At 47.9% G+C, this 27,525-nt stretch overlaps 1 protein-coding gene across 1 annotated transcript in view; it reads left to right on the forward strand.

Annotated features, from left to right (window-relative positions):
* MYLK3 (myosin light chain kinase 3) overlaps positions 1 to 27,525 on the forward strand; it is a 40,459-nt gene that overhangs the window by 9,923 nt on the left and 3,011 nt on the right. Inside the window, exons 4-12 of the mRNA XM_008055016.2 lie at positions 62 to 497; positions 4,539 to 4,996; positions 6,703 to 6,808; positions 7,666 to 7,759; positions 8,683 to 8,792; positions 9,761 to 9,902; positions 16,893 to 16,963; positions 24,598 to 24,726; positions 26,378 to 26,530. Of these exons, the coding sequence (XP_008053207.1) occupies positions 62 to 497; positions 4,539 to 4,996; positions 6,703 to 6,808; positions 7,666 to 7,759; positions 8,683 to 8,792; positions 9,761 to 9,902; positions 16,893 to 16,963; positions 24,598 to 24,726; positions 26,378 to 26,530 (1,699 nt within the window). The remainder of the gene's footprint in view (positions 1 to 61; positions 498 to 4,538; positions 4,997 to 6,702; positions 6,809 to 7,665; positions 7,760 to 8,682; positions 8,793 to 9,760; positions 9,903 to 16,892; positions 16,964 to 24,597; positions 24,727 to 26,377; positions 26,531 to 27,525) is intronic.

A 27,525-nucleotide genomic window follows, 5' to 3' on the forward strand; every position in this document is an offset into this window, starting at 1 on the left:
TTGCTCAGGCTGGTTTTGAACCCCTGAGCTCAGGTAATCCTCTTGTCTCCTGTTTTTATAGAAAGCCAGAAGGTGGACCTGCCAGAAGGGACAGTGGAGAGGCTGCCTCCCATCAGCGCTTCAGGGACGGGAGCTGACTTCCTCACTCAGGCAGGGGCCTCACCAGGACAGAGAGAGAGAGTTCCTGGCCCTGGCCAGGTTTCCCCTGACCACCTGCTGCTGCTCACAGAGACGGAAGCCAAAGTTACTGAGCCATCCAGTGAGAATCCCGGGACTGGCCTGGAATTGTGTGTAGCACCCAGCAAGGGCAGTAATGTCCCCACCAGTCAGGAGGCAGCACCAAATACAGAACAAGGAACATCGCCTAGCAGGCCTGACCTTGGGCTCTCAGAGGAGGGCATGAGGCTGACCTCAGGGCCCAGCCCCCAGCTTCCGGGGCCTCCAGGGCTGCCAGCTCAAGCCAGGACAGCTTGCGGTGGCGGAGAAACTCTTCGAAGGTAAGGATGCTCTTCTAACCCGGGCAAGGTAAGGGGCTGACCGCAGCCCCTCTGTTGGCCAGCTACAGATGTTGAGTATCCACTTTGTGTTTTAGTGTTGGATTGATTTCGTGAGGGATAAGATAGAAGAAAGCCTAGGGTCCTGCATTTGGGAGCTTAGAGAACTGGTTCTCACCTGCTGACCACTAGAATTACCTGGGGAAAATTTAAAAAATAAAGATACCTAGAGGGCTGCTTTAATTAGTCTGAAGTAAATCTCAGGTATTAGATTTTTAAACATATGCTCCCAGGTGATCCCAGTGGGGACCAGGGCTAGGAGTCATTAACTCTTTGTGGCCAGGTGTGGCGGCTTATACCTTTTATCCCAGTGAAGCAAGAGGACTACTTGAGGCCTTGAGTTCGAGACCAACCTGGGCAGCATAGTGAGACCTCATCTCTACAAAAAATAAAAAATAAGCCGAGCATGGTAGCACACACCTGTAGTCCTAGCTACTTGAGAGGCTGAGTTGGAAGGATTGTCTGAGCCCAGGAGGTTGAGGCTGCAGTAAGCTGTGGTTGTGCCACTGCACTCCAGCCTGGGCAACAGAGTAAGATCCTGTCTCAAAAAAAAAAGAGTTTTTAGCTCTTAGATCAATAATAACAGATTGGGCTCTCGGAGCTCCCTGCACATGCCAGGCATTGGCTGAGCATTTTGCTAGCATCATCTCATTTTATTCTCTCAACCTCCCCAGGAGGTGGGTGTGGTTGTCATTCCCATTTTATTGATGAGGAAACTTGGGCTCACAGCATCCAGGGCCACACAGCTAGGGATTCATAGAGCTGGGATCTGAACCAGGTTACAGAGCTCCATAACCTGTGGCCCTAACCACTGTACCATCCTGCTTCTTTAGGTCAACATTTCATTAAGTCTTAAATAATATGGTGGCGAGAGAAGGTTGGGGCACTCAGGGGTGGGAGTGGGTGCAGGTTGAGCCAACCCAGGGGACTTTGGGAGGATCACATGGATAGTTCTGGAGATGGGCTGTGGTAGCTGCTCTGACCCCGAGGATGCACCTCGGGATCTGCACACAGTGAAACAATGCAGGAAAACAAGGAACCTGCTGGCTTTCAAGCCTGCCCCAGCCCTGAATTTACTAGTCTTGTGAAGCAAACATCCTGTCACCGGGGGTATGGGGGGGCGGGACCCTGCCAAAGGGCACTGTGCTTCTTGGGCTTCTCTCAGAGGGGCCTAGGATCCCCCTAGTATCCCCTGCACTTGCCCTGAGTTGTCCTGACCCATAACTGAGGCCTGAGGCTGGGCTCCGGGAGGGGAGCTGGTATCTGTGTTTGCTGTGGTGACTGGCAGAGAAGCCTTTGTTCTGGAAGGAAATGGGAGCCTCCCAGGAGACCTAACAAGCTAGAGGGAGGGACTCCAGGGCAGGCATCCCTGGATCTGGGCCAGGACTCTAAATGTGAAATCTAAGCCTGGGGTGAGTTTTCTATGGATGTTTGCTTCACAAGGGGCCCCAAAAAGATTCTGAGTAGAAGGAAAATCTCGGTCTCCACTTCAGCCCGGAGCTGAATTTCAGGCTCACCAGATGGACAGTGACACGCAGGTCATGTCCTGCCCTTTCTCACCATGGACGTGGGTATTTTTTGAGAAAAACAGATTTGAAGTCAGGTGTCAGCTGTGGTTTGCAGTGGCTGCCTGTGTAGAGGGTCCTTAGGCTGGGTCTGGGCTTGGTGGCACTGAGTGCAGGAGTTGGTTAGCAATGCCTGCCATGGGTGTACTGCACGGTTAGGGGGAAAACTGTGGCACTCATGGAGCAGGGAACTGCACGCTGGCCTCTGGGGTCACCCACAACCCCTGAATGTGAAGCCCCAGAGTGGTGGCTACTGACCTTGGCTGAACTCTGGCTTGCTGTAGTCTCCTATGTCCCTTGGATTGGAACAAGGCCTGAACAGGTTTGGAGTGGCTTAGATGACATATTGCCCATCCTACAAGCCCATACTCAGTCCCAAGGGACACAGTGTTGGAAGGACTTCAGCCTTCTGCCTACAAGTGTTTTAGACGCACCCAAGGACAGGTATATATGTCTTAGAGCTCAGAGAGACGGGCTGAGAAAGGCCTCACTATTTTCTTTCATTTTTTAAAATTGTGAACAAAACACATAATATAAAATTTACCATCAAAACCATTTCTAGGTGTAGAGTTCAGTCATGTTAAGTGTGTTCATGTTGTTGTGAAACATGTCTCCAGAACATTTTCATCTTGTGAACTGAGTCTATACCCATTGGACAAGCACTTCCCATCTCCCTCTTCCCAGACCCTGGCAACCAGCATTCTGTTGTCTGTTTCTGTGAGTTTTTTATTTTGAGTCAAAGTCTCACTCTGTCACCTAGGCTGGAGTGCAATGGCATGATCATAGCTCACCACCCAGCCTCCAACTCTTGGGCTCAAGTGATCCTCCTGCATGAGCCTCCTGAGTAGCTGGGACTACAGGTGTGTGCCACCACACCAGGTTAATTTTTTCGATTTTTGTCGAGACAGGGTCTTGCTGTGTTGCCTAGGCTAGTCTTGAACTTCTGGGTTCAAGTGATCCTCCTGCCTTGGTCTCCAAAGTCCTGGGATTACAGGTGTGAGCCACCACACCCAGCAATAATTCTACTTTTTGTTTTGTTTTGTTTTTGAGTCAGAGTTTCACTCTGTTGCCCAGGCTGGAGTACAGTGGCCTACTCACGGCCACTGCAGCCTTGACCTGCTGGGCTCAGGTGGTCCTTCCACCTCAGCCTTCTGAGTAGCTGGAACTACAAGTACACACCATCTTGCCCAGCTAATTTTTGTATTTATTGTAGAGATTAGGTCTTGCCAAGTTGCCCAGGCTGGTCTCGAACCCCTGGACTCAGGCAATCCTCTCACCTCGGCCTCCCAAAGTGCTGGGATTACAGGCATGAGCCACTGCACTCAACCCAATAATTCTACTGTAATGTCCGAAGTACCTCCAGTTTTCCATCACGATTGCACCATTTTAGGCCTCACTTTTTGAACCCTGCCTTAGTGTTTTCCTCTCTTGGTTGACTCTGTAAGGTATTACCATCCCTGTTTGACAGAGAGGGAATTGAGGCTAGACTTGTCTAAAGTCATCCAGCAACCTAATGGCAGAGCTAAAACCAGAACTGAGACCACCTGCCTCCCTTCCGAAGACTCAGTCCATGCCAGACACTGTCACCTCTCACCCCACCAACACACATAGACCCCATGGCAGTGGGATTGTGATCCAGCAACAAGAAGCCCCACTGAGAGGCAGTCAGAGTAGGGGAACTTTGAAAGAGAGTGTCTGACCCTTGGGGGGCATGTCTGCCAGGGTCAGGGTCTTTACCTCTGAATGTCCAGGATCAGAGGGCCACAGGGTCTGGGTCGTGAGGATGAGTCAGGGTGCTGCAGGGCCTATGGCAGGTGGTGAGCTGCCCTTCATCTGTGTGTCCACACAAGCACAGCACAGCCGGCTCTTCTATTTGTTCAAGAGAACCAGAAAGTCTTGGTATAAGCATTTGTGTGATTTTCATCAAATCTATCTGACTTGGGGCATCCAGTGTGATGTTTGACTTGGTGCCTCCTTCTCTTAATTTAACTGAAAGGGAGGGCGAAAGAACCCAGTGTCCATCCTGAAGGACATAACACTCCTGCGGACTGAAGCAGGTTTTCTGGAGCCTCAGAGGTGCCTGTCCACCACATGCTGTCTCAAATTTCCCTGGATCCTCAGCCAGCGGAGTCCTGAGAGCTGATGGTGCCATCTGTCCCTGCAGCTAGCTCCTCCCCTGGTGTCCCCTCTGGGCACAGGTGGTCAGGGATCCAGAGGGGCAGGGGATGGAGCCTGTTAGTTCCAATCACAAGCTAACCCTTACTGTTATAGCAGCCCCAAGAGCCCCATTTTGCAGAGGAGAAAACTGAGGCCTGGTGGCCACTGTCAGTGGCGATAGCAGTGTGCATTTGGATTTGGGTCTATTCCAGCCCCAGAGTCCTTGCCTTTAACCCCAGGATGGCATTTCTCTCTGCCCCAGGGTTTCCATCCATATGCTGGATATGGATGCTCCTGGGGAGCTGCTGGTGACGACAGGGGGCAGCCTCGGAAGCACGTGCCCCACGGAGGCTCTGGCAGCTGCCCACCCGGGTGTGCAGGACCTGCCCGGGCCCAGGTGCTGCCTCCAAGGCCCTGGACCCGGATGGGGAGAACAGACCCCCGAAGGAGCCAGAGCCTTCTCCCCACTGCAGAAGAGCAGCCACAGGACAGCAAAGGCAGAGGAGAAGCCAGGGCCTGGTGCCGAGCCAGGCGTGGGACCAAGGGTGGCCAGGCAGGATGGTGGAGCCGGTGCCGCTGAGGCCCTGGGCTTGGCACAGGACAGAGGCCTGGGAGCAGGGCACCCTGAGCCCAAGAAGGACTGCACAGCTGGAGACCTGGGGGGAGCCGAGGCAGGAGCGAGGACGCCCCCCGGTGCCGAAGCAGGCAGTATAGTTCTGGGTAAGTGAGGCGGGTGCCCTGCCAGACACGAGTCCTAAGGTGAGTGATTTTGGGGTCCCTGCCCCTGGGGGCCTTGTTGTAGCTTCTAGGGTTGAGGATTTCGGTCTGGGGACCCCACGACTTGGGAGCGACTGATGGCACATCCCGGTGGAGCCCTGGGCGCAGGGACGCTGAGGGCTGAGTGCCCATGGCTGAAGTGGGAGGGGAGGCAGGAGTCTGTGACCCAGCCAGGTAGGTTTCTTCAAGTCACCAGTCTGCCTGAACTTCCCCCACTGGTGTCATCTTGGACTGAGAAGCCTCCTGTTGAAAGGCACGAGCATGCGCTGCTGTTTGTGAGTGCTGTGGCTGTTCACAGCTCTGGCAGGGACTTGGTGGTGAGGCTGCTTCCCTGCCTGCCATCCTGGGGTGGTGGGAGCCGTCCTGTGTCCTTGTGACCCCTCCAGGCCTAGGATCACAGCCTTAGTCCAAGAGTTGTCTGTGGAGTGCTGAGTGCTCCCTGTGGTTAGAGAGCAGCAGAAGCTCCATGACACACCTGGACAGGTGCCAACCAAGCTTCTGACTTCCTGCCATGGCAGCATCCAGCCCTTTGAGCACAAACTGGCTTATGCCATTGCATATTCTGGATTCTATTTTATTCCTTTATTTCTTTTTAGGAGGTAGGGCTCAAGCGTTCCTCCTGACTGGGCCTCCTAAAGTGCTGGAATTATAGGTGTGAGCCACTGCACCCAGCTCCTTTACTCTACTTCATGTAACTTTGCTAGGCATTCATATCAGCTCTGAAGGTCAAGATTAAATTAAAACAACCCTCAAGCTGGGCTCGATGGCTCAGCCTGTAATCCCACGCCTTTGGGAGGCTGAGGTGAGTGGATTGCCTGAGCCCGCGGGTTCGAGACCCCCCTGGGCAGCAAGACCGCATCTCTACAATAAATTAAAAAAAAATCAGCCGGGCGTGGTAGTACATGCCTGTAATTCCGGCTACTTGGAAGGCTGAGAAGGAAGGATCACTGGAGCCCAGCAGGTCGAGACTGCGGTGGCCGGGAGCGGCTACTGCACTCCAGTCTGGGCGACAGAGTGAGACTCCAACTCAAAAAAACAACAAAAAGAAAAGAACCCTCAGCCATTGTTTTAATCTTTCTGAGTGCCAGCCATCTCTGTCTCCCCTCCAGATCGTTGTCCTCCCCTCTCTCCATCCTGTCCCCTCAGGGTAGTCCTCTTGCCCTTTGGTTTATGACTGGGATCCACTGGCAGAAGACTGGGGACGAGAAGAGAGAAAGATGGGTGTGGATTTCCCCAGCTGGCCCCTTGTACCCCTTGCTGGCTTCCATAGCCCTGCCTTTACGGCACCTTTAAAAATAGTCTCCTATTCAACTCTGCTCAATTGCCCTCCACATGTGCCCTCTGTTTCCTGCGACTGCACTGATCCGCTTGGGATCCCCTCCCAAACTTCATGCACAGACTGAATACCACTTCTCAGCCTTGCAAAGAGCACTGTCCTAGGTGCCAGGAGACCAGCGGTTGACTCCCATCTGTCTCTGGCTCACCGTGCGATGTTGGGCCAGTCACCTTCCCTCTCTGAGAATCAGCTTCCTCCTCTGCCAAGTGGGTGGCTCCAGTGAGATGATTTTTGAGAAAATACCAGGTGAGTCTGAGACAGGTTGCCAAGACTGCACACAGGACCATGGATCCCTCCCTTGTCTCCTGAACAGATGACAGTCCAGCCCCACCAGCCCCTTTTGAACACCGGGTGGTGAGTGTCAAGGAGACCTCGGTCTCGGCGAGTTACACAGTGTGCCAGCATGACGTCTTGGGAGGGTAGGTGGGCCATCATCCTGATGAGGGTGGGAACAGGAGCAGTGGGGCAGACTCATCTGGAAAGCTGAGCTGGGCACTGCTGAATGGGCCTCAGGAACTGGTTGAGGGAGTCAAGGTCAGGAGTGGGGTGTTCCATTCAATATGAGAGTGGGCTAGAGAGTGTCCCTAGAGTATAGGAGAGCCTGCATGGGAAGGTGAGGAAGGTTCAGGAGAATCCATGTGGCGGGTGAGGGAGGCTCAGGAGAGCCAATGTAGGGGGGTGAGGGAGGTTAGGAGAGTCCATGTGGGGGGAATGAGGGAAGTTCAGGAGAGTCCATGTGGGAGGGTAAGTGAGGTTCTCGAGGGCCACTCATGGTATGGGGCTAAAGAAGTTACTTTCACCGGGCTCGGTGGCTCAGTGTGTAATCCCGCGCCTTTGGGAGGCTGAGGTGAGTGGATTGCCTGAGCCCGCAGGTTCGAGACCTGCCTGGGCAACTTGGCAAGACCTCATCTCTACAATAAATCAAAATGAGCCGGGCATGGTAGTGCATGCCTGTAGTTCCAGCTACTTGGAAGGCTGAGGCGGCAGGATCGCCGGAGCCCAGCAGGTCGAGGCTGCGGTGGCTGGGAGCGGCCACTGCACTCCAGTCTGGGTGACAGAGTGAGACTCCAGCTCCAAAAAAAAGTTACTTTCTAGTGTGCAGGACAGCCTCTATGGTGTGGGGGTGACGGCAGGATGCTCTGGGTTATAGGAGCACCCACATGGTGTGTGCATGTAGAGGAGAGAGTAGACCACGAAGCCCAGGGCATGGGTGACCCTCTATGTGTGGGCTGAGCCTCCCGGGCCCTCAGCCCACTGTGTCAACGTGTCTCTGCAGGGGCCGGTTTGGCCAGGTGCACAGGTGCACAGAGAAGTCCACAGGTCTCCCACTGGCAGCTAAGATCATCAAAGTGAAGAGCGCCAAGGACCGGGTAAGCATCTGTCCCAGTTCAGCCGGGTCCCTCTGGCCAGGACGAGCATTCCTTCTTTCTCTTTGGGGTCCTTCAGGCCCCCCCATGCTGAGCAGAAAGCCTACTGCCTTTCCTGACCCTTTTCCAAGATTCCCACACTCTACCCACCTGTCTACACACAGGCGTCCAGCATGGCTCTCCCAAGATACCTACAGGACCCTGGGCAATACAGCCCTTTCCTTCTTGGGCCTCAAGTTTCCTATCTGTGAAATGGTGGGTCAGACTAAGGTCCTTTCTGTTTCAGAATCTGGTTTGGGGCTTTGTCACAAAGCAGTGGCTCACGCTTATAATTCTAGCACTTTGGGAGGCCAAGATGGGAGGATTATTGGAGGTCAGGAGTTTGAGAACAGCCTGGGCATCAGAGAGAGACCCCATCTCTACAAAAAAATTAAAAAATTAACTCGGCATGGTGCCGTGCACCTCTAGTCACAGCTACTCGAAATGCTGAGGCAGGAGGATTGCCTGAGCCTAGGAGGTCAAGGCTGCCATAAGCTGTGATTGTGCCACTACACTCCCCTGGGAAACAGAGTGAGACTCTGCCAAAAATAAATATGTACATACATACGTACATACATACATACATATCTGGTTTGGAGGCCAGGCATGGTGGCTCAGGACTGTAATCCTGGTACTGTGGGAGGTTGAAGATGAGAATCACTTGAGCCCAGAAGTTTGAGACCAGCCTGAGGAATGTGGCAAGACCCCATCTTACAAAAAAAACCTAAAAATAATCTGGTTTGGGTGGTGAGTCATGGAGACCTGATGGGAGAATAGGAAATTGAGAAGGATGAGGGGTATGTGTGTCTGTCTGTCTTGGGAGGTACAGCTGGCTCCTCTTCCTGATCCATTTGCTTGGAAACCTCTCTCTTCTCTGGTTTCCCAAGGAGGACGTGAAGAATGAGATCAGCATCATGAACCAGCTTGGCCACGTGAACCTGATCCAGCTCTATGATGCCTTCGAGAGCAAAAACAGCTTTACCCTCGTCATGGAGTAGTGAGTGTCTGGGGATGGGGATGGGGCTGGCTTCTGCCCAGGCTGGGTCTTGGGGCTGGACTTAGAGCCTTTGTTCTAGCAAAGCACTCTTCTGTCATTTTTCCTCACTGGGACCATCCGGGGCCATTAACATCTTGTCTTCTTTGGCTTGGCTCCTTGACCTCCCATGTGGACCATGGAGGACAAAGCCATTTTGTTACAAACCAGGGCCCAGTGAGCTCGGTTTCACCTGCAGATGTATGTCAGTTTGGCCTATACAGTTTTCAGTAATTTTGAATTAGTTAGAACTGTTGGAAATTGGAAGATTTCACAATAAAACCTAGATATTCAGCTTTGCTTGAAAACGTAAAGGTGTAGTCACACTGGGCCCGCGTTCCAGTTAGGGATGGTGGTCTGGCAGTAAGAGGGCCTGCCAGGCTCGCTCTGCTGCAATCCCCGCCACTCCTAAGCACCTGGCACTAAGCTGAGGGCTCAGAGGTGGCTCATGTTTGCACGTGCTGCTGTTTTCCCCTGACAGGGCTGAGAAGACTAAGACACTCATCCTATCTCCATCAAATGTGAAAAACAAAACATAGGCTAAGGACTGTGTGTTTTCTAGATATTTTTCTTACATATGGTTCAATTTACCCACTTAGGCTTCTTGCCACCTGGGTACTAACCAGCCCCTGTGGGCAGGTGAGTTTACAACTTGGGTCTGGATTATTCAGAGTAGTCCTGGATTGTCAATGCTGATGACCAGCCTGACTTCCCTTTGGCCTGCCACTTCCTTTTTATCACCCCAATCTTTGCTGGGAATGGGCCAGGACAGATGTCCTGATAAAATCCCAGATGACAGCAGTGTCCCTGTGGCTCATGGGGCATGACCTTGGGCTTCCCTGGGCCGGCTCTGTTGGCTCCTGATGGTAAAGTGGACAAGTACTCCCAGAGCTTTGTTTAATTTGGGGTCTGCCTCCTCCTGTGCTTTGCAGTGTGCATGGGGGTGAACTCTTTGACCGGATCACGGATGAGAAGTACCACCTGACAGAGCTGGATGTGGTCTTGTTCACCAAGCAGATCTGTGAGGGTGTGCGTTACCTCCACCAGCACTACATCCTACACCTGGACCTAAAGGTAGGTTCCAGTGGACATGCCACAGGTGGGTCCAGGTCCTGAGCCTCGGGTATATTCTCTTCATGGAGGGCACTGTCAGCACACAGTTCTGGCATCCACTGCTGGTTCTCTGCCACTTCTGAGTTCTGGAGTCCAGGGCAAGCCACTTTCAGACCTCAGTTCTTCCATCTGTAGCATGTGGTTAATTGTACCTCTTGAAGTGCTATTTGAAGATTCAGTGACACCATGACCTTTTTTTCTGTAAAAATATCTTTAAGATTAGTTTTTTTTTAAGTTCCAAAAGGAGGCTGGGTGCAGTGGCTCACGCCTGCAATCCCAGCACTTTGGGATGCTGAGATGAGAGGATTGCTTGAACTCATGGATTCAAGACCAGCCTGGGCAACTTGGCAAGACCTCATCTCTACAATAAATAAAAAAATTAGCCAGGCATGGTAGTGCGTGCCTGTAGTTTCAGCTACTTGGAAGGCTGAGGTGGAATGATCACCTGTGGTAGCCGTGAATGTGCCACTGCACTCCAGACTGGGCAACAGAGTGACACTCCAACTCAAAAAAAAAAAAGTTCAAAAACGATCATATGTATGTGGCAACAAATATAAACAATATACAGCGTATAAAATACACAGTGGAAATTCTTCCCATCCACTCTCCATGCTGGGAGGACTTCTGTGGGCAAGCTGGCAGGATGAACAAATAACACAAAGGAGATCCCAGGTGCATCTTACTTTTAAGTTGGCCTTTTCAGTTAGTAAACAGTATAGATATCTTTCCTCATCCTCTTTATGCCCATGTGACATTCCACTGAATGAGTGCATTATACGTTTTTTGTGTCCTGAGAGCGTCATGTATGTAAAACCCTGGGCACAGGGCCTGATTAGTCATAAGCTCTTTGATACATGGTGGCCCCTTCTGTGACCTTCCACTCCAGTGGGCCAACAGGAGGGTGTTGCTTTACAACTCACTTCAGGAAGAGGATGAATTTTAAAGGCTCCCTGCAGAAGATGGGAAGTGGGTTGTCTGCACCTGTGAGGGTGCACATTGCTCCTTCTGGCCATCTTTCTTGATTGACATCAGATGGTAAGGTTGAGGTACTCGGAAAAATGGTGGAGATGGTGGGGAATTGGCCTCAGGTTCTGCTGCTCACTAAATGTAACTCCAAGGCTTATGGACCAGCTATTTTGTGGAGCAGGTGTTGAAGAAAGCTCAGGAATCCACTCAGTGATGCCTGAGTCCAAGACCACTACTAGGGGCAACTGCTGTGACTGCAGCAGAGATATGATCATTGTTGAGGCCCATTTCCCAGCCAAGGTAAGGGACTGTGCTAGTTCACCCCCTTCCTGGTGACTTTGGGTTCCTTGAGCTCATCAGTTTTAAAATAAGGAAGAATACGCTGAGGTGAGTGGATTGCCTGAGCCCGCGGGTTCGAGACCCGCCTGGGCAACTTGGCAAGACCTCATCTCTACCATAAATCAAAAAATCAGCCGGGCGTGGTAGTGCATGCCTGTAATTCCGGCTACTCGGAAGGCTGAGGCGGAAGGATCGCTGGAGCCCAGCAGGTCGAGGCTGTGGTGGCCAGGAGCAGCCACTGCACTCCAGTCTGGGTGACAGAGTGAGACTCCAACTCCAAAAAAAAAAAAAAAAAGAAAAGAAAAGAAGAAAGAACTCAAATCAATAATCGAACCTTCCATTTTAAGAAACTAGAAAGAAGCTGGGCTCGGTGGCTCAGGCTGTAATCCCGTGCTTTGGGAGGCTGAGGTGAGTGGATTGCCTGAGCCCTTGGGTTTGAGACTCACCTGGGCAACTTGGCGAGACCTCATCTCTATAATAAATCAAAAAATTAGCTGGGCGTGATAGCGCGTGCCTGTAGTTCCAGCTACTTGGAAGGCTGAGGCAGAAGGATTATCAGAACCCAGCAAGTTGAGGCTGCGGTGGCCAGGAGCATGCCCTGCACTCCAGTCTGGGTGACAGAGTGAGACTCCAAAAAAAAAAAAAAAGAAAAGAAACTAGAAAGAAGATAACGTTAAACTCAAAGCAAGCAGAATGAAGGAAATAAAAATCAGAGCATAAATAAATGAAATAAATAGAAAAACAACAGAGAAAATCAATGAAACTAAAAATTGGCTCTTTAAAAGTAAATTTTTAATTTTAATTTTTTAATTTTAAAATTAATTTTTTAATTTTTAATCAGGCAAATCTTTAGCTACACTGACTAAGAGAAAAAAAGAGAAGACTCAAGTCACTAAAATTGGGAATGAAAGAGGGAACATCACTACCGTTCTTACAGAAATAAAAAAGAATTACAAAGAAATAATATTAAAAATTATATGCCATCAAATTAGATAACCTAGATGAAATGGAAAAATTCCTAGGAAGCCATAAAATACTGAAACTAACTCAAGAAGAAATAAAAAATCTGAATAACGTATAACAATTAAATAGATTGAATTAGTAGTAAAATGCTACCCACAAAGAAAGGCCCAGGCCCCATGGCTTCACTGGTAAATTATACCAAATGTTTAAAGGAGAATTAACACCAATTTTCCACAAATCTCTTCAAAAAATAGAAGAAATAGAAAACACTCCTTTACTTATTTTATGAAGTCAATCTTATTCTGTAACGAAACCAGACAAAGACATCCCAAGAAAACTACAGACCAATATCCCTTATGAAAATAGATGCAAACATGCTCAATAAAATATTAGCAAAGAGCCGGGTTCGGTGGCTCAGACTGTAATCCTGCGCCTTTGGGAGGCTGAGGTGAGTGGATTGCCTGAGCCCGCGGGTTCGAGACCCGCCTGGGCAGCGAGACCTCATCTCTATAATAAATCAAAAAATCAGTCGGGCGTGGTAGCGCATGCCTGTAATTCCGGCTACTCGGAAGGCTAAGGCGGAAGGATCGCCGGAGCCCAGCAGGCGAGGCTGCGGTGGCCGGGAGCGGCCACTGCACTCCAGTCTGGGCGACAGAGTGAGACTCCAACTCAAAAAAAAAAAAAAAATATTAGCAAAGAATTATATTCATGGCAAAGTGGGATTTATCCCAAGAATACAAAGTTGATTTAATATACAAAAATCAATGTATTATGCCATAATAATAGAATAAAGAATGAAGTATATGATTATTTCAATAGATGAGGAAAAAATCTTGACAAAACCCAACAGCTTTTCATGGTGGAAACAATAAGCAAACTAGGTATTGAAGAGAACTTCTTCAACCTGATAAAGGCCTTCTATGAAAAACTCACAGCTAACATTATATTTAATGGTAGGAGACTGAACGCTTTCTCCTTAAGATCAGGAACAAGACAAGGATGTTTACTCTTGCCATTTCTATTAAACATTTTACTGGAGGTTCAAACTAGGACAATTAGCAAAAAATAAATAAAAGGCATCCAGATTGTAAAGGAAGAAGTAAAACTGTCTATTCACAGATGACATGATCTTGTATATAAAAAATCATAAGGAAAAGAAACCACTAGAATGAATAAGCAAATTTAGCAAGGTTGCATATACAAAAATCAATTGTATTTCTGTATACTATCACTAAATAATATATAAATAAGATTAAGAAAACAATTCCATTTGTGACAGTATCAAAATAATAAAATACTTAGGGCCAAGCACAATGGCTCATGTCTGTACTCCTAGCACTTTGGGAGGCCAAGGTTGGCAATAGCTTGAGCCTAGGAGTTTGAGACCAGCCTGGACAACACAGCAAGACCTTGCCTGTACAAAATACTTTTTTTTTTTTTTTTTGAGTTGGAGTCTCACTCTGTCACCCAGACTGGAGTGCAGTGGCTATTTCCGGCCACTGCAGCCTCGACCTGCTGGGCTCCGGCAATCCTTCCGCCTCAGCCTTCCGAGTAGCCGGAATTACAGGCATGTGCTGCCACGCCCGGCTGATTTTTTTATTTATTGTAGAGATGAGGTCTCGCTGCCCAGGCGGGTCTCGAACCCGCGGGCTCAGGCAATCCATTCACCTCAGCCTCCCAAAGGTGCGGGATTACAGGCTGAGCCACTGAGCCCGGCTCAAAATACTTTTTAGAAAGTTAGCTGGGCATGTAGGTGTGCTTGTAGTCCCAGCTACTCAAGATGCTGAGGTGGGAGGATCACCTGAGCCCAGGGGGTTGAGCCTTGCAGTGAGCCATGATTGTGCTACTGTGCACTCCGCCTGGGTGACAGAGTGAGACCCCGATTCAAAAAAAAAAAAAACTACTAAGAGAAAAAAATTAACAAAACAAGTGTAAGACTTATACTCCGAAAACTACAAAAATAATGAGGAAATTATACTATGAAAACTACAAAACAACGAGGAAATTATTTATTTATTTTTTTGAGTTGGAGTCTCACTCTGTCACCCAGACTAGAGTACAGTGGCCGCTCCCGGCCACCGCAGCCTCGACCTGCTGAGCTCCAGCGATCCTTCCACCTCAGCTTTTCAAGTAGCTGGAACTACAGGCACACGCTACCACACCCAGCTAATTTTTGATTTATTGTAGAGATGAGGTCTCGCCAAGTTGCCCAGGCGGGTCTTGAACCTGCAGTCTCAGGCAATCCACTCACCTCAGCCTCCCAAAGGCGTGGGATTACAGGCTGAGCCACCGAGCCCAGCAGGAAATTATTTAAAGAATACATAAATAAGATTTCCCATGGTCATAGATTGGAAGATTTAATATTGTTAAGGTGTCAATTGATAAACAGATTCAATATAATCCTTGTCAAAATTATAGCTGGATTTTTTTCAGGTGTTTTGTTTTTGTTTTTTTTGAGTTGGAGTCTCACTCTGTCACCCAGACTGGAGTGCAGTGGCCACTCCCAGCCACCGCAGCCTAGACCTGCTGGGCTCCGGCGATCCTTCCGCCTCAGCCTTCCAAGTAGCCAGAATTACAGGCATGTGCTACCACGCCCGGCTGATTTTTTGATTTATTGTAGAGATGAGGTCTCGCTGCCCAGGCGAGTCTCGAACCCGTGGGCTCAGGCAATCCACTTACCTCAGCCTCCCAAAGGCACGGGATTATAGGCTGAACCACCCAGCCTGGTTTTTTTACCTTTTTGAATGTGGCTACTAGAAGGCTGGGTGTAGTGGCTCATGCCTGTAAGTCTGTAATTCCAGCACTTCAGGAGGCTTAGGCAAGATCGCTTGAGGCCAGGAGTTTGAGACTAGTCTGGGTAACATAGCGAGACTCCATCTGTAAAAAAAAGAAAAGGCAAAAAAAAAAAAAAAAGAAATGTGCTGGGCTCCATGGCTCATACCTGTAATCCTAGCACTTTGAGAGGCCGAGGTGGGAGGATTGTTTGAGCTCAGGACTTCAAGACCAGCCTGGGTTTATAGCGAGATCTTATCTCTACAATAAATCAAAAAATTAGTAGAGTATGGTGGTGCATGCCTGCAGTCCCAGCTACTTGGAAGGCTGAGGTGGAAGGATCGCCTGAGCCCAGCAGGTTAAGGCTGCAGTGTGCCATGATTGTGCCACTGCCTCCAGCCTGGGTGGAAGAGTAAGGCTCTGTCTAAAAAATAAAGAAATAAAAATAAATGTGACTACTAGAAAACTGTAAATTACTATTCATGTGGTTCACATTGGACAGTGTTGTTCTAGATCTTATAAAGAAGACATTGAGATTTTTAAACACCATTTTCCTGTACCTATCTGAGGAGTTGTATAACTCCATTGTAATATAAATAACAATGAAACCTTCTGTTAGGAAAATCAGTAGCTGACATTTGCTTTGGAAGTTGTAAAGAGTTTCATGTATATTATGTCATGTGATCTTCTTATCCTCCCTGGGGAAACAGGCAGGAAGAGGTTATTATTCCCATTTTACAGATGAAACACTGAAGTTTCAGAATGGGAAGGACTCATCTAGTGTTCAGAACTAGTAACGGACCCCTGGGTCTCAGTCCCTGGACCTAGGTCTCCAGGTCCTGTCTGTCATAGGCCCTACATCGACCTTTCTTCCCCAGCCCCTCACACACAAACACTTCATCTGCCATGTGCAAGCAATGAGCATGTTCCAGGCTCCCTCAGCACCTCAGCACTGATTTGAATGATATAAGAGGAAACGCTTATCCAGGCCACCACCTCATCCCATGGATCACAGCTGTTGTCACGAAATGGCAGGTGGACATTAGGCAGTTCTGCTCTTCTTGCCCAGATCAGTGATGCTTGGTCTCAGCCTGGAGAGTCTGATGTCATCAGTCACGGTTGGGGCCTAGGCACTGGGACTCCCCCACGATTCCAGGTGTGAAGCCAGGATTGGGGGTGGTCTCACATAAGCAGTGTGTGGGCTCTGTTTGGCTCCCACACATGATGAAGGTATGTTTACCCTTGACTGAGTTGTGAACATTTAAAAACGTGGAATTTTTGGCCTGGCATGGTCGCTCATGCCTATAATCCCAGCACTTTGGGAGGCGAGAGGATTGCCTGAGCCCAGGGGTTCAAGATTAGCCTGGGCAACATGGTGAGACCTCGTCTCTACAATAAATAAAAAATTAGCCAGGTGTGGTGGCACATGCCTGTGGTTCCAGCTACTTGGAAGACTGAGCCCAGCAGGTTGAGGCTGTGGTGGCTGTGAGCATGCCACTGCACTCCAGGCTGGGCAACAGAGTGAGACTCCAACTCAAAAAACAAAACAAAACAAAACAAAATCCAAAAAACTCACCATGGAATTTTCACATAAAAACCTGAACTTGCGGCTCCTCTTAAGGACTGAGAACCTCGGACAGTTGCTCCTGTTCCTGTGTGGTAACCAGTGTCTGGAGCTGCTCTTTCATACAGGGCAGGGGTCCTCCAGTCCCCCACAGTCCACGTCAGTCCTTTTTGTCCCTTCAGCCCCACTTGATTTATTTGTATTATCTCGCTAACCCTTGTAGGGCTGCCTTGAGCCATTTGTTTCTCTTAGATGTTGGGAAACTGAGGCCTGTAGACAAATAAGCTGAGACCTGCAGGCCTCCTTGGCTGTTAACTGGGCTAAGCAGACTTCTGTTTCTTTCCTAGCCGGAGAACATATTGTGCGTCAATCAAACAGGACACCAAATTAAGATCATTGACTTTGGGCTGGCCAGAAGGTAAGAGGGTTTTATTTTGATACTTTGACAGAACTCTTCGGGGACCCTGGCTCTCCCAACATGGCTACTCCTGGTGGCAGTTCTGGAGTTTTGGGACTGACACAAGAAAGCTCTTGTACTCCCAGACGGGTAGCTTTCGACATACAGATAGGTCTTTTACTACAAGCAGGGGTGGCTTTGTGCTGTGGGCTCTGCTTCTCTTTAAAAGGCTGTGGGATCAGCCTGAAATCCCGTGCCTTTGGGAGGTGAGTGGATTGCCTGAGCCCGCGGGTTCGGGACCCGCCTGGGCAGCGAGACCTCATCTCTACAATAAATCAAAAAATCAGCCGGGCGTGGTAGCACATGCCTGTAATTCCGGCTACTCGGAAGGCTGAGGCAGAAGGATCGCCGGAGCCCAGCAGGTCGAGGCTGTGGTGGCTGGGAGCAGCCACTGCACTCCAGTCTGGGCAGCAGAGTGAGACTCCAACTCAAAAAAAAAAGACTGTGGGATCAACTCTTCTTCAAACCTGTCTGAGCAGAGAGGGGAGTGATGGTGAAAGGGACCTGCTGAATGGGTGCCAGGCAGAGGAATTCTATTGATTCCCCAGGCCTCCTAGGACCCGGATGTGCTGGGCTGTGTGATGCATCCCTGCCCTCCAGGAAATGACTAGATCAAATACAAAAGCATGTGTGCAACAGTGGAGGGTGGTACCATGGGTACCATTTAGGACTGGGTGCTTGGTAAAATGGTGATAAAATGATATTACCTGCTGACATGGGAGCAGTTATGAGGTTAAATGAGATAATTTGAAGTTAAATGAGATTTGTGGACCCATCCTAATCAGGATGGTTAGGTTCTCAAGTTTCAGTGCATAAAGTAAACACTGTGTATAATTTTTAAACTAGGCTGGGCTCGGTGGCTCAGCCTGTAATCCCAGCACTTTGGGAGGCCGAGGTGAGTGGATTGCCTGAGCCCGCGGGTTCGAGACCCGCCTGGGCAAATGGCGAGACCTCATCTCTACAATAAAAAAAAAATTAGCCGGGTGTGGTAGCGCTTGCCTGTAGTTCCAGCTACTTCGAAGGCTGAGGCGGAAGGATCACCGGAGCCCAGCAGGTCGAGGCTGCGGTGGCCGGGAGCAGCCATTGCACTTCAGTCTGGGCGACAGAGTGAGACTCCAACTCAAAAAAAAAAAAAAAAATTTTTTTTTAAACTATCTTAAAGTCTCTTAAATGCTTAAAGCATAGTGAATATAGATGGTTTACGCCACAATCCTTGCCAGTCATATGTATGCTGAGTGCTATTTCACTTAGGGCTCTTGCCCATTGAATGCATACTCAGTACTGTGGGTTCTTAACAGTGGTAGACACTTGGCATATAGGAAGGCTGCCCCACAAGCCTTCCGGCATCCATGCTCCATAAATATGGCAACAGTTGGGTGGCCTCCTCCAGGCTTCCTCCAGAATTGTTTCTTCCAGGAATGATGTTTCTCTGGAAATCATATTTTCTGGGTAGGTCTTTACACCACAGTTGAATTTTCAATTCTTTTGAAGGTTTTTCTTTCCCCCACTGGTGGTTTTGTTACTTGATAAACCATACAGTGTCCTTTTTCCATCCTCAAGGGTCAGGAAGCAGAGCCCTGTCCATGGAGGCAGAGCCGTGCGTCTGAGCTTTCTGGTCCCTGCCTCCTGTTTGGCATCCACCCCATGGTGGTAGACTTCCTGGGTCACCCCTCCACTGGCTGAGTGGTGAAGATCACCTACTTGCAGGGGTGAGAATGTATTTCCAGTGCCACAAGCTGCTAGTGTAATAGCAGGAGGAAGTTCAGCTCATCCTCCCATGTACCTTCAGGATCTCCATGACACCATGTATTCTATTTGATGAACAGTATAAAATTCCCCAACCCAAATACCTAAAAATCACATTCAATCCACAGTGTGAACAATTGCTTAATATTTTCCTAAATAACGTCTTTTGGAATTGGGATACATCATACATACTTGCAAGTCTTTTATGCTAGAACAGTATTTCTCAAGCTATTTTTTATCATTGCTGCCTGTGCCCCAATGAGTCTTTTTAGACTTTGTTCCCCTAATCGCCTGCCCCCCCCAATTAAATTTAACCCCATTAGTGATCTGTATATGTATTATGGCTCTCTGGAGAGCCACAAAGCATGGTAATAGTTTAGATGTTTTTGGTCTTCTCAAAACCAATTTTTGCCCCATGTGGCAATATCACCACTGAGAATGCACACACTAGTGTATGTAGTCCACTCCCAAATGTCAGATGACCCATTTTCAAGTGCGTATTGACTGTGACACACTGAATTCAGTGGACGAAGCAACCTCTGGGAGTTCCTGGAGTCAGGGAAGTCTCCTCTGAGTAGCCAGAAAGGATGGATGGGCAGGATTTATCATCTCTGGGCAATGGTATGCCAGCATGTGTTTTAAGCGCCAACTTGAGGGAGGCGGGGACTGAGAAGGGATGGGGTTGATTTGTAATCATTGCCAATTTTTACTAATTTCAATCCACCAAGATGACATCACTGAATGTAGAGTTGAGAGGAGAGGTGCATGCAGAGGACTCTCATGCGCTCATGAGAGCACAGCACTGCCTGGAAGGAGGCAGGGGAGTTTGTGTGAGCTATGGGGCTGAGAACAGGTCATGCCCTGTGTATGAACAGGTATTTGGGGGAAGATACAGCAGAAGACGAGGCAGTACTAGGGAGTTCTGAATGTCAGGTTCATGAGTTGAACGTTATCCTGCAGGCCATTGAGTCTTACCTGGTGGGAGATGAAAGGGCTATCAGTTAATTAGTTACCAAAAGCCTTTCTGTTGAGTAACTAATCCATTTCAAACTGTCAAATTCCATAACTAAGTCAAGGGCACTGATGACAATAATTTTGTTGGTGGAGCCAGAGGTAGAGAGCAATTTCAAGAAAATAAACAGAGATGGCCACATTTGAAGAATAAGCCACCAAGTAAAACTGCTGGATGTTGGTGATATGCAGGTTTCTGAAACACGTGGTGACTCAGGAAACTGCACTCAGGGGAGTGGGGCTGCAGGAACACAGCTTCTGGCTGTGAGATGGACAGAAAAGGTCAAAACCATCCTCAATCTTTGAAAAAACGGGTTATTCAGTAAAATTATTGTTTGGCAAATTGACATGCCAGCCTGGCCTGGTTCCTGTGCAGTGTGTCCTTCTAAGAGGAAGGGCCTCTGGGGGCAGTGTGCAGGCTGAGAAAGTATTATATACTGCAGAATAACTAAGTGTTTGTAAAGAGGGAAGAAAATCCCAACTTTTCCCCTAATACAAACTAGAGAAAATAGAATTACATTTCTGACTGGGGCTATTAGAAGGTGCCAAGATCTTCAGTGGGGTCATGGCTCCTGGTTGAGCTGGGAGTACATACAAATCTTCAGAGGCCGTGACATCCCCTTAGAGGGACCAGGGTCATCCCAGGTCAAGCTGCAAGAGCCTTCAGTGAATCTAAGTAGTGACTTGTCAAGGATTAATTAAGGCTGGAAACAGAATGAACATTAGCTTGTGTAAGCTGAGTCTCCAGCATTTTGGGATTCTCTTGACTCCAGTCCAATGCTTAGACTGGAATTAGAACACACACAAAAATTCTATTTCATCAAGTCCTTTGGCAGGGAAAGGGACTACCTACCCTACCCCTATGAGGCTGTGACCTCCTATGTGACTCTGTGGTCACAGATGAACTTGTGCTAGGAATCTGGAGAGAGAGGGTCTTGATGAGTATTTTAATAGCTTTGGAGTGAATGTATCAGTTAGCTGTTGCCACAGTACTGCTATATAACAAACCACCTCACAACTCAGAGGCTTCAAACAACAATAATTTATTATTATCCACACATTGGTGAGCTAGCTGGGGGAGTAGTAGGCTGGCCCTAACTCAACTGGTACTTTATTGTAGTAGCCTGTGATAAAAAATTCTGTAACCCAGTCTTAAATGCAACCATTGTTAAATATTAAATTGTATAAACCTATAATTAAATCTAAAAAGATACTAATATTCAAACTCATCACTTTTTTTAAAATTCAGAGTCTCACTCTGTCACCCAGACTGGAGTGCAGCGGCATGCTTACAGCCACCACAGCCCCGACCTGCTGGGTTCAGGTGATCCTTCCGCTTCAACCTTCCAAATAGCTGGAACTACAGGCGTGTACCACCACACCTGGCTGATTTTTGTATTTATCGTAGAGACAAGGTCTCGCCATATTGCCCAGCTTGGTCTTGAACCTGTGGACTAAGGCAGTCCTCTCACCTCCACCTCCCAAAGTGCTGAGACTATAGGCGTGAACCACTGTACCCCGCCCAAACTCATCACTTCTTAATTACTACTTTTTACTATAATCTAAGCTCATGAAGTTGTTTCTGGCTATCACATCAGTGCTACTGTGTGGCTCTTCCTAAGTCTTCATTCAGTGATGTCATGATAGTACCTCAAAACTGGCCATGGTAAAATTGGTATGTATATTACAGAAACTGCAAATGCTACAATCAGTGTTTTTTTGTTTTTTTGTTTTTTTTTTTACCAAATAGCTAATTGTTAGACATCATTTGCCCCCACCCCTGATTGAGAGTCACTGATCCAGGCTGTGCTCAGTTGGGTTTGGATGCAGGCAGCATGCAGGCTGGTGAGGACAGGTTTGCACTGTGTGACTTTCATTCTCTTCTCATGGTGATGACAGAGAAGTTAGGAGGGCAAGCTCTTATGACCAATTTGGAGTGGCCCACTGTCATTTCTGACCACATTTCATTGGCCAAAGCAACTCATGGCCAAGCCTAGCATCAAGGTGTGGAACGATATATTCTGCCTCTAGCAAAAGGAACTAAAAAGCCATCTGACATAGGACATAAATATCGCCATGATGAGGCCTTGGGAGTGATATTGCAACCCAGGAAGGCAACATCCAGGGCTGGAGAGGATGAACCTCTCTCCCTGAGGGAAAGGTTGCCCTCTCAGGCTCCTTCGCCCCGATCGTGGGTGAGTTGCCAGTGCAGGGGAGGAGGACTTGCTTCTTTGGCTCTCAGCAAATCTGGATGATGAGCTATTGCTCTGGAAGCAGGGCATATTGGCAGAGTAGTCATTTTATTACTTTTGTTCTCAATGGCCTCATCTATAAGATGGGGACAATAATGTTACCTATTTCATAAGGCTATTCTAGGATGAAAAAAGAGAAAGTATGTATGTACAACTTTTGGCTAGTGCCTAGCAAATAGGAAGTGCCCATTAAATCTTAGCTAGAGAGTTTCTTCTTCTTCAAGAATGATTCTAAAAAACACCGTGTGCCATTCCCTTTCCCACTCAGCCATTGACTGTCTTCCTAGCCTTGCTTAAACCTTATGTACAGAACTGTTTCCAATTCTTTTTTTGTGGAATTTGGTAAAAAACGCATAACAAAGTTTATCACCTAGTACTCATCAATGGATAAATGAATAAAGAAAGTGTGGTATATATACACAGTTGAATACTAATTAACCTTTAAAAAGAAGGAAATCATGTTATTTGCATCAACATGGATGAACCTGATGGATATTATGTTGAGTGAAACTAGGCAGATGCAGAAGACGAATACTGCATGATCTCACTTACATATGGAATCTAAATAATAGAAACTCATAGAGGCAGAGAGTTGATGGTGGTTACCAAGGTTGGGGCGGGTGGCTATGGGGAGACACTGGCCAAAGGATTAAAATTTCAGTTAGAGGGCCGGGCTCGGTGGCTCAGCCTATAATCCCAGCACTTTGGGAGCCCGCGGGTTCGAGACCCGCCTGGACAACTTGACGAGACCTCATCTCTACAATAAATTTAAAAATCAGCCGGGTGTGGTAGCGCGCGCCTATAGTTTCAGCTACTTGGAAGGCTCAGGCGGAAGGATCGCCGGAGCCCAGCAGGTCGAGGCTGCGGTGGCCGGGAGCGGCCATCGCACTCCAGTCTGGGTGACAGAGTGAGACTCCGACTCAAAAACAAAAAAAACCCAACTGAAACTCTACCTGTTAAGTAATAATTCTCCATTTTTCCCCTGCCCCTAGTCCCTGGAAACCACCTTTCTTTCTGTTTCTATAAATTTGACCACTCGACCTCATCAGTGGAATTATACAGTATTTTTTGTGACTGTCATATTTCACTTAGCATGATGTCTTTGAGGTTCATCTATGTTGTAGCATGTGTTAGAATTTTCTTCCTTTTTAAGACTGACTAATATTCCATTGTACCACAATTTGTTTATGCATTCTTCTGTCAGCAGGCATTTGAGTGGCTTTCTCCTTTTGGCTATTGTGAATAATGCTGTTATGAACATGGGTGTACAAATGCCCATCCAATTCTTTTGGATATATACCCAGAAGAGAAATTGCTGAATCATATGGTAGTTGCTTTTTTTTTTGAGTCAGAGTCTCACTCTGTTGCCCAGGCTGGAGTGCAGTGGCATTCTTACAGCCATCGCAGCCTCGACCTGCTGGGCTCAGGTGATCCTTCTGCCTCAGCCTTCCAAGTAGCTGGAACTACAGGTGCACGCCACCATGCCCAGCTAATTTTTTGATTTATTGTAGAGACGAGGTCTCACCAAGTTGCCCAGGCTAGTCTTGAACCCCTGGAGTCTGCCTCCCAAAGTGCTGAGATTACAGACTTGAACCACTGTGCCTGGCCTGGTAGGTGTTTTTTGTTTTGTTTTTTTTTGAGTAATCATCATACTGTTTCCCACAGTGGCTGCACCATTTTACATTCCCACCAACAGTGCACAAGTTTTCTAATTTCTCCGCATCTCCATCAACACTTGCTATTTATTCCCTTCCTTCCCTCCTTCCTCCCTCCCTTTACTCCCTTCACTCCCTTCATTTTTAAATAGAGTAGCCTGCTGGGCACAGTGGCTCAAGCCTATAATCCCAGCACTTTGGGAGGCCGAGGTGAAAGGATTGCCTGAGCTCATGGGTTCAAGACCAGCCTGGGCAACTTGGTGAGACCTCATCTCTATAATAAATAAAAAATTAGCCGAGTGTGGTGGTGCATGCCTGTAGTTACAGCTACTTGTAAGCCTGAGGTGGAAGGATCACCTGAACCCAGCAGGTTGAGGCTGCGGTGGCCGTGAGTGTGCCACTGCACTCCAGCCTGGGTTACAGAGTGTGACTCCAGTTCAAAAAAAAAAAAAATCTATATATATCTATATATGTGTGTGTGTGTGTGTGTATATGTATGTATATGTATATATTGTGGCCATTCTACTGGGTGTGAAGTGGAACCACATTGTGATGCCTGACAGTCATGTTTTGCTCTGGTCTCTGTGCACATTAACAGAGCTGCCCCCCTACAACAGCTGCTACCCTATTTGTGCTCCTTTCTGTGGCTGCATGACAAATAAGATATACGAATCTTCTCTCCTTTTAAGACTGTAAATGCCTGGAGGAGTAGGACTGGGGTTTTCTGATTCGACCACTGACTTAGCAAAGCCTGAAGTCTGGGCCCCAGAAGAATGAAAATTCCCCAGTAAACCACATGTGTGGGTGTGAGGTCCAGGCCACATGACTGACAGGAAGGTGGGGACTGTCCACCTCCCACCAGGAATTACCCCAGCATTCTTATCTTCCCCCTGGTCTCACTCCCATGCTCTCTGCACCCCCTCCTCCCCAGGTACAAGCCTCGGGAAAAGCTGAAGGTGAACTTTGGCACTCCTGAGTTCCTGGCTCCAGAAGTCGTCAACTATGAGTTTGTTTCGTTTCCCACGGACATGTGGAGTGTAGGAGTCATCACCTACATGCTGTGAGTGTTCAGAGGCCTGGCTCTGAAGTGGGGGAGGGAGGCCATCTGTCTTACTTTTAGTACCCTTAGAAGCAGCAAAAATTTGAGTGCCCGTGGTTTATTTGGGAGGTGTTCCCAGGAAACTCCAATAGAGGAATAAGGTAGTGAGATGGGGAAGGAAAGGCAGCCCGTGAAGGGTATGTTAACAAGCCAGTTGCCAAATTTACAAATCGGTCCTGTTTCTAAGTTATTATTTGTAATAGGCTAAGATTGAAAAAAAGTTGAGATATGCAACTGTTATTCCCAGAATAAAGACCCATATACCTTGTTTCTTGGTAATGAAGGTCTCCTGAGGTTTCAGAAACCACAGAAAAGTCAGGGGTTGAGCCATTGAGTTTTTTGACATAAAAGTAATAACTAGGCCAGGTGCAGTGCCTCAAGCCTGTAATCCCAGCACCTTGGGAGGCTGAGGCCAGGAGTTCAAAGACCAGCCTGGGCAACACAGTGAAGTCCTGTCTCTAGGGAAAAAATTTAAAAATTACCGGGCTTGGTGGTGTGCACCTGTAGTCCTGGCTACATGGAAGGCTTAGGCAGAAGGATTGCTTGAGTCCAGGAGTTTGAGGTTGCAGTGAACTATGATCACACCGCTGTACTCCAGCCTGGGTGACAGAGCAAGATCTTGTCTCTTAAAAAAACAAAGGAATAGCTGAAAATTATCAAAACTATTAAGGACTAACTGTGAGCAACTGGGGTTTCATTCTGCTAGGGAACTCTGGAATCCATCGAGAAACACCTTCTCAAAGGTATTTCATCTGAGGGAGGAGGGAGCTGGGGTATCTATGCACCAACTCTTATTAATTATTGCTTGTGAGCTGATCCTGTGTAGGGGTAATAGCAGAACTGATATCCTGGTACTTCTGCGTGAGTAAAGCTTTAGCTGCAGAGAAAGTTCTCCAGCAGACAAATGCAGGTGCCTTGGTACACATGGGGCTACAGTGCACCAAAAGGTGAGGAGAGGAGATGGACAGGGCAGAGCATTCTGCTGCATCATCTGGTCTCCTCACTTCCGGATTTGTGCCCTCTACTTTCTTCTCTCTCCAGCTGTGAACTTCCCTTGGCTACTCTCTCCAAGGCCCAACAAAGTTATGTTTTGCCCTAGTCTACTCATTACTGTGTAACTGCTACATGGTGTGCCACACTTTGTATGTGTGTGCTGCACCAGGCTGGGGAAGTCCCCCAAGTCCAGCCTCTCTGCCTTTACTTTAGCAGGAACCCCTAATCAAGCCAATTTTCCTTTGGCCTGAGTCCTGAGTAGTACGTCAGTGAGCTTGGCTGTATCAGAGACATGGAAAGTTATTTTTAAATTAAATCAATATGTACTTGATGACTGGATACATTGAGTCGGGCCCAATGTACTCTTTATTTCAGGGATCAGGGGATGAGCATCATAGGTGACTTATTCTGTATGAATGCCTCCAAATTTTTAACCCTTCCGCTTTCTTCCCTTAATGAACACACTGACCTGTGGTGGTGAAGTAGTAGGGTTGTTGTTTGTGAGCCCTCCTGGTTCTGGGTAGGTATGCTTGAAACCTGTGTGTTTTTTCTCTATTCTATCAGTGCATGTTGGCAAATGTGGCTTCCACATGTCGACGGTCCTTCCTCTCTTCTATAGGCTCAGTGGCTTGTCCCCGTTTCTAGGGGAAACAGATGCAGAGACCATGAACTTCATTGTGAACTGTAGCTGGGATTTCGATGCTGACACCTTTGAAGGGCTGTCAGAGGAGGCCAAGGACTTCCTTTCCCGGTTGCTAGTCAAAGAGAAGAGGTACTCTTGATTGTCATTCACTAACTACTCTGATGGCGCCCCTGGTCTGAGTGCTAGGCAGGACTGCTGAAGCTAAACGTCCTTCTAGTGGACTAATTCTGTTCAGTGTTCTTAGTGTGCTACTTCTTTGGAACAATAAAGGGAGCAGGGAAAAGGACAAAGGAAACCAATTACAAAGCAAACAATTAGGAGCATAAAATACAGCATTTTAGAAAGGATCATATTTACAAATTGGTCCCATCTTCATGTTATCACTTGTAATAGGCTGAAATGTTTTTAAAAAGTTGAGCCTGGGCCGGGCGTGGTGGCTCAAGCATATAATCCCAGCACTTTGGGAGGCCGAGGCAAGAGGATTGCCTGAGCTCACGGGTTCAAGACCAGCCTAGGCAACATGGTGAGACCTCGTCTCTACAGTAAATAAAAAATTAGCCAGGCATGGTAGCACGCACCTGTAGTTCTGGCTACTTGGAAAGCTGAGGTGGAAGGATTGCCTGAGCCCAGCAGGTCGACGCTGGGGTGGCTGTGAGTGTGCCACTGCACTCCAGCCTGGGTGACAAAGTAAGATGCCAACTCAAGAAAAAAAAAAGTTGAGTTGAGATATGCAGATGTTATTCTCCAGAATAATGATCTGGATACCTTGTTTCCTAGTGATGAAAGTCTACTTAGGCTATAGCAAAGTCATGGGTTGAGCCCTTGAGTTTCCTGATACTCAATCATAAAGTAATAATAATTGAAAATAACCAAAGGTATTAATAACCCAGGAGTTAAGGCCCAAGAATCTGAGCTTTCAAGACAGCTCATATTTCCCTGACCTCCACAGTTGTCTTTCTATGAAAGTTATGTGAAAGATAAAAAATTTCCAATTCAGATGAACAAGCCAACTTTGTACACTGGAGGGAGAAAAGAGCTTCCTTCGGATCTCCTGTTCTTTTGCTTCTTGAGAACAGCCGACCTTGCTGTTGCCCTGCCTCGATCTTCTAGCTCCTACAGGGAGG

This window comes from Carlito syrichta, unplaced genomic scaffold, assembly GCF_000164805.1.
Source record: "Carlito syrichta isolate Samal-C Ts95f unplaced genomic scaffold, Tarsius_syrichta-2.0.1 Scaffold301634, whole genome shotgun sequence".
NCBI classification, from domain to species: Eukaryota; Metazoa; Chordata; class Mammalia; order Primates; family Tarsiidae; genus Carlito; species Carlito syrichta.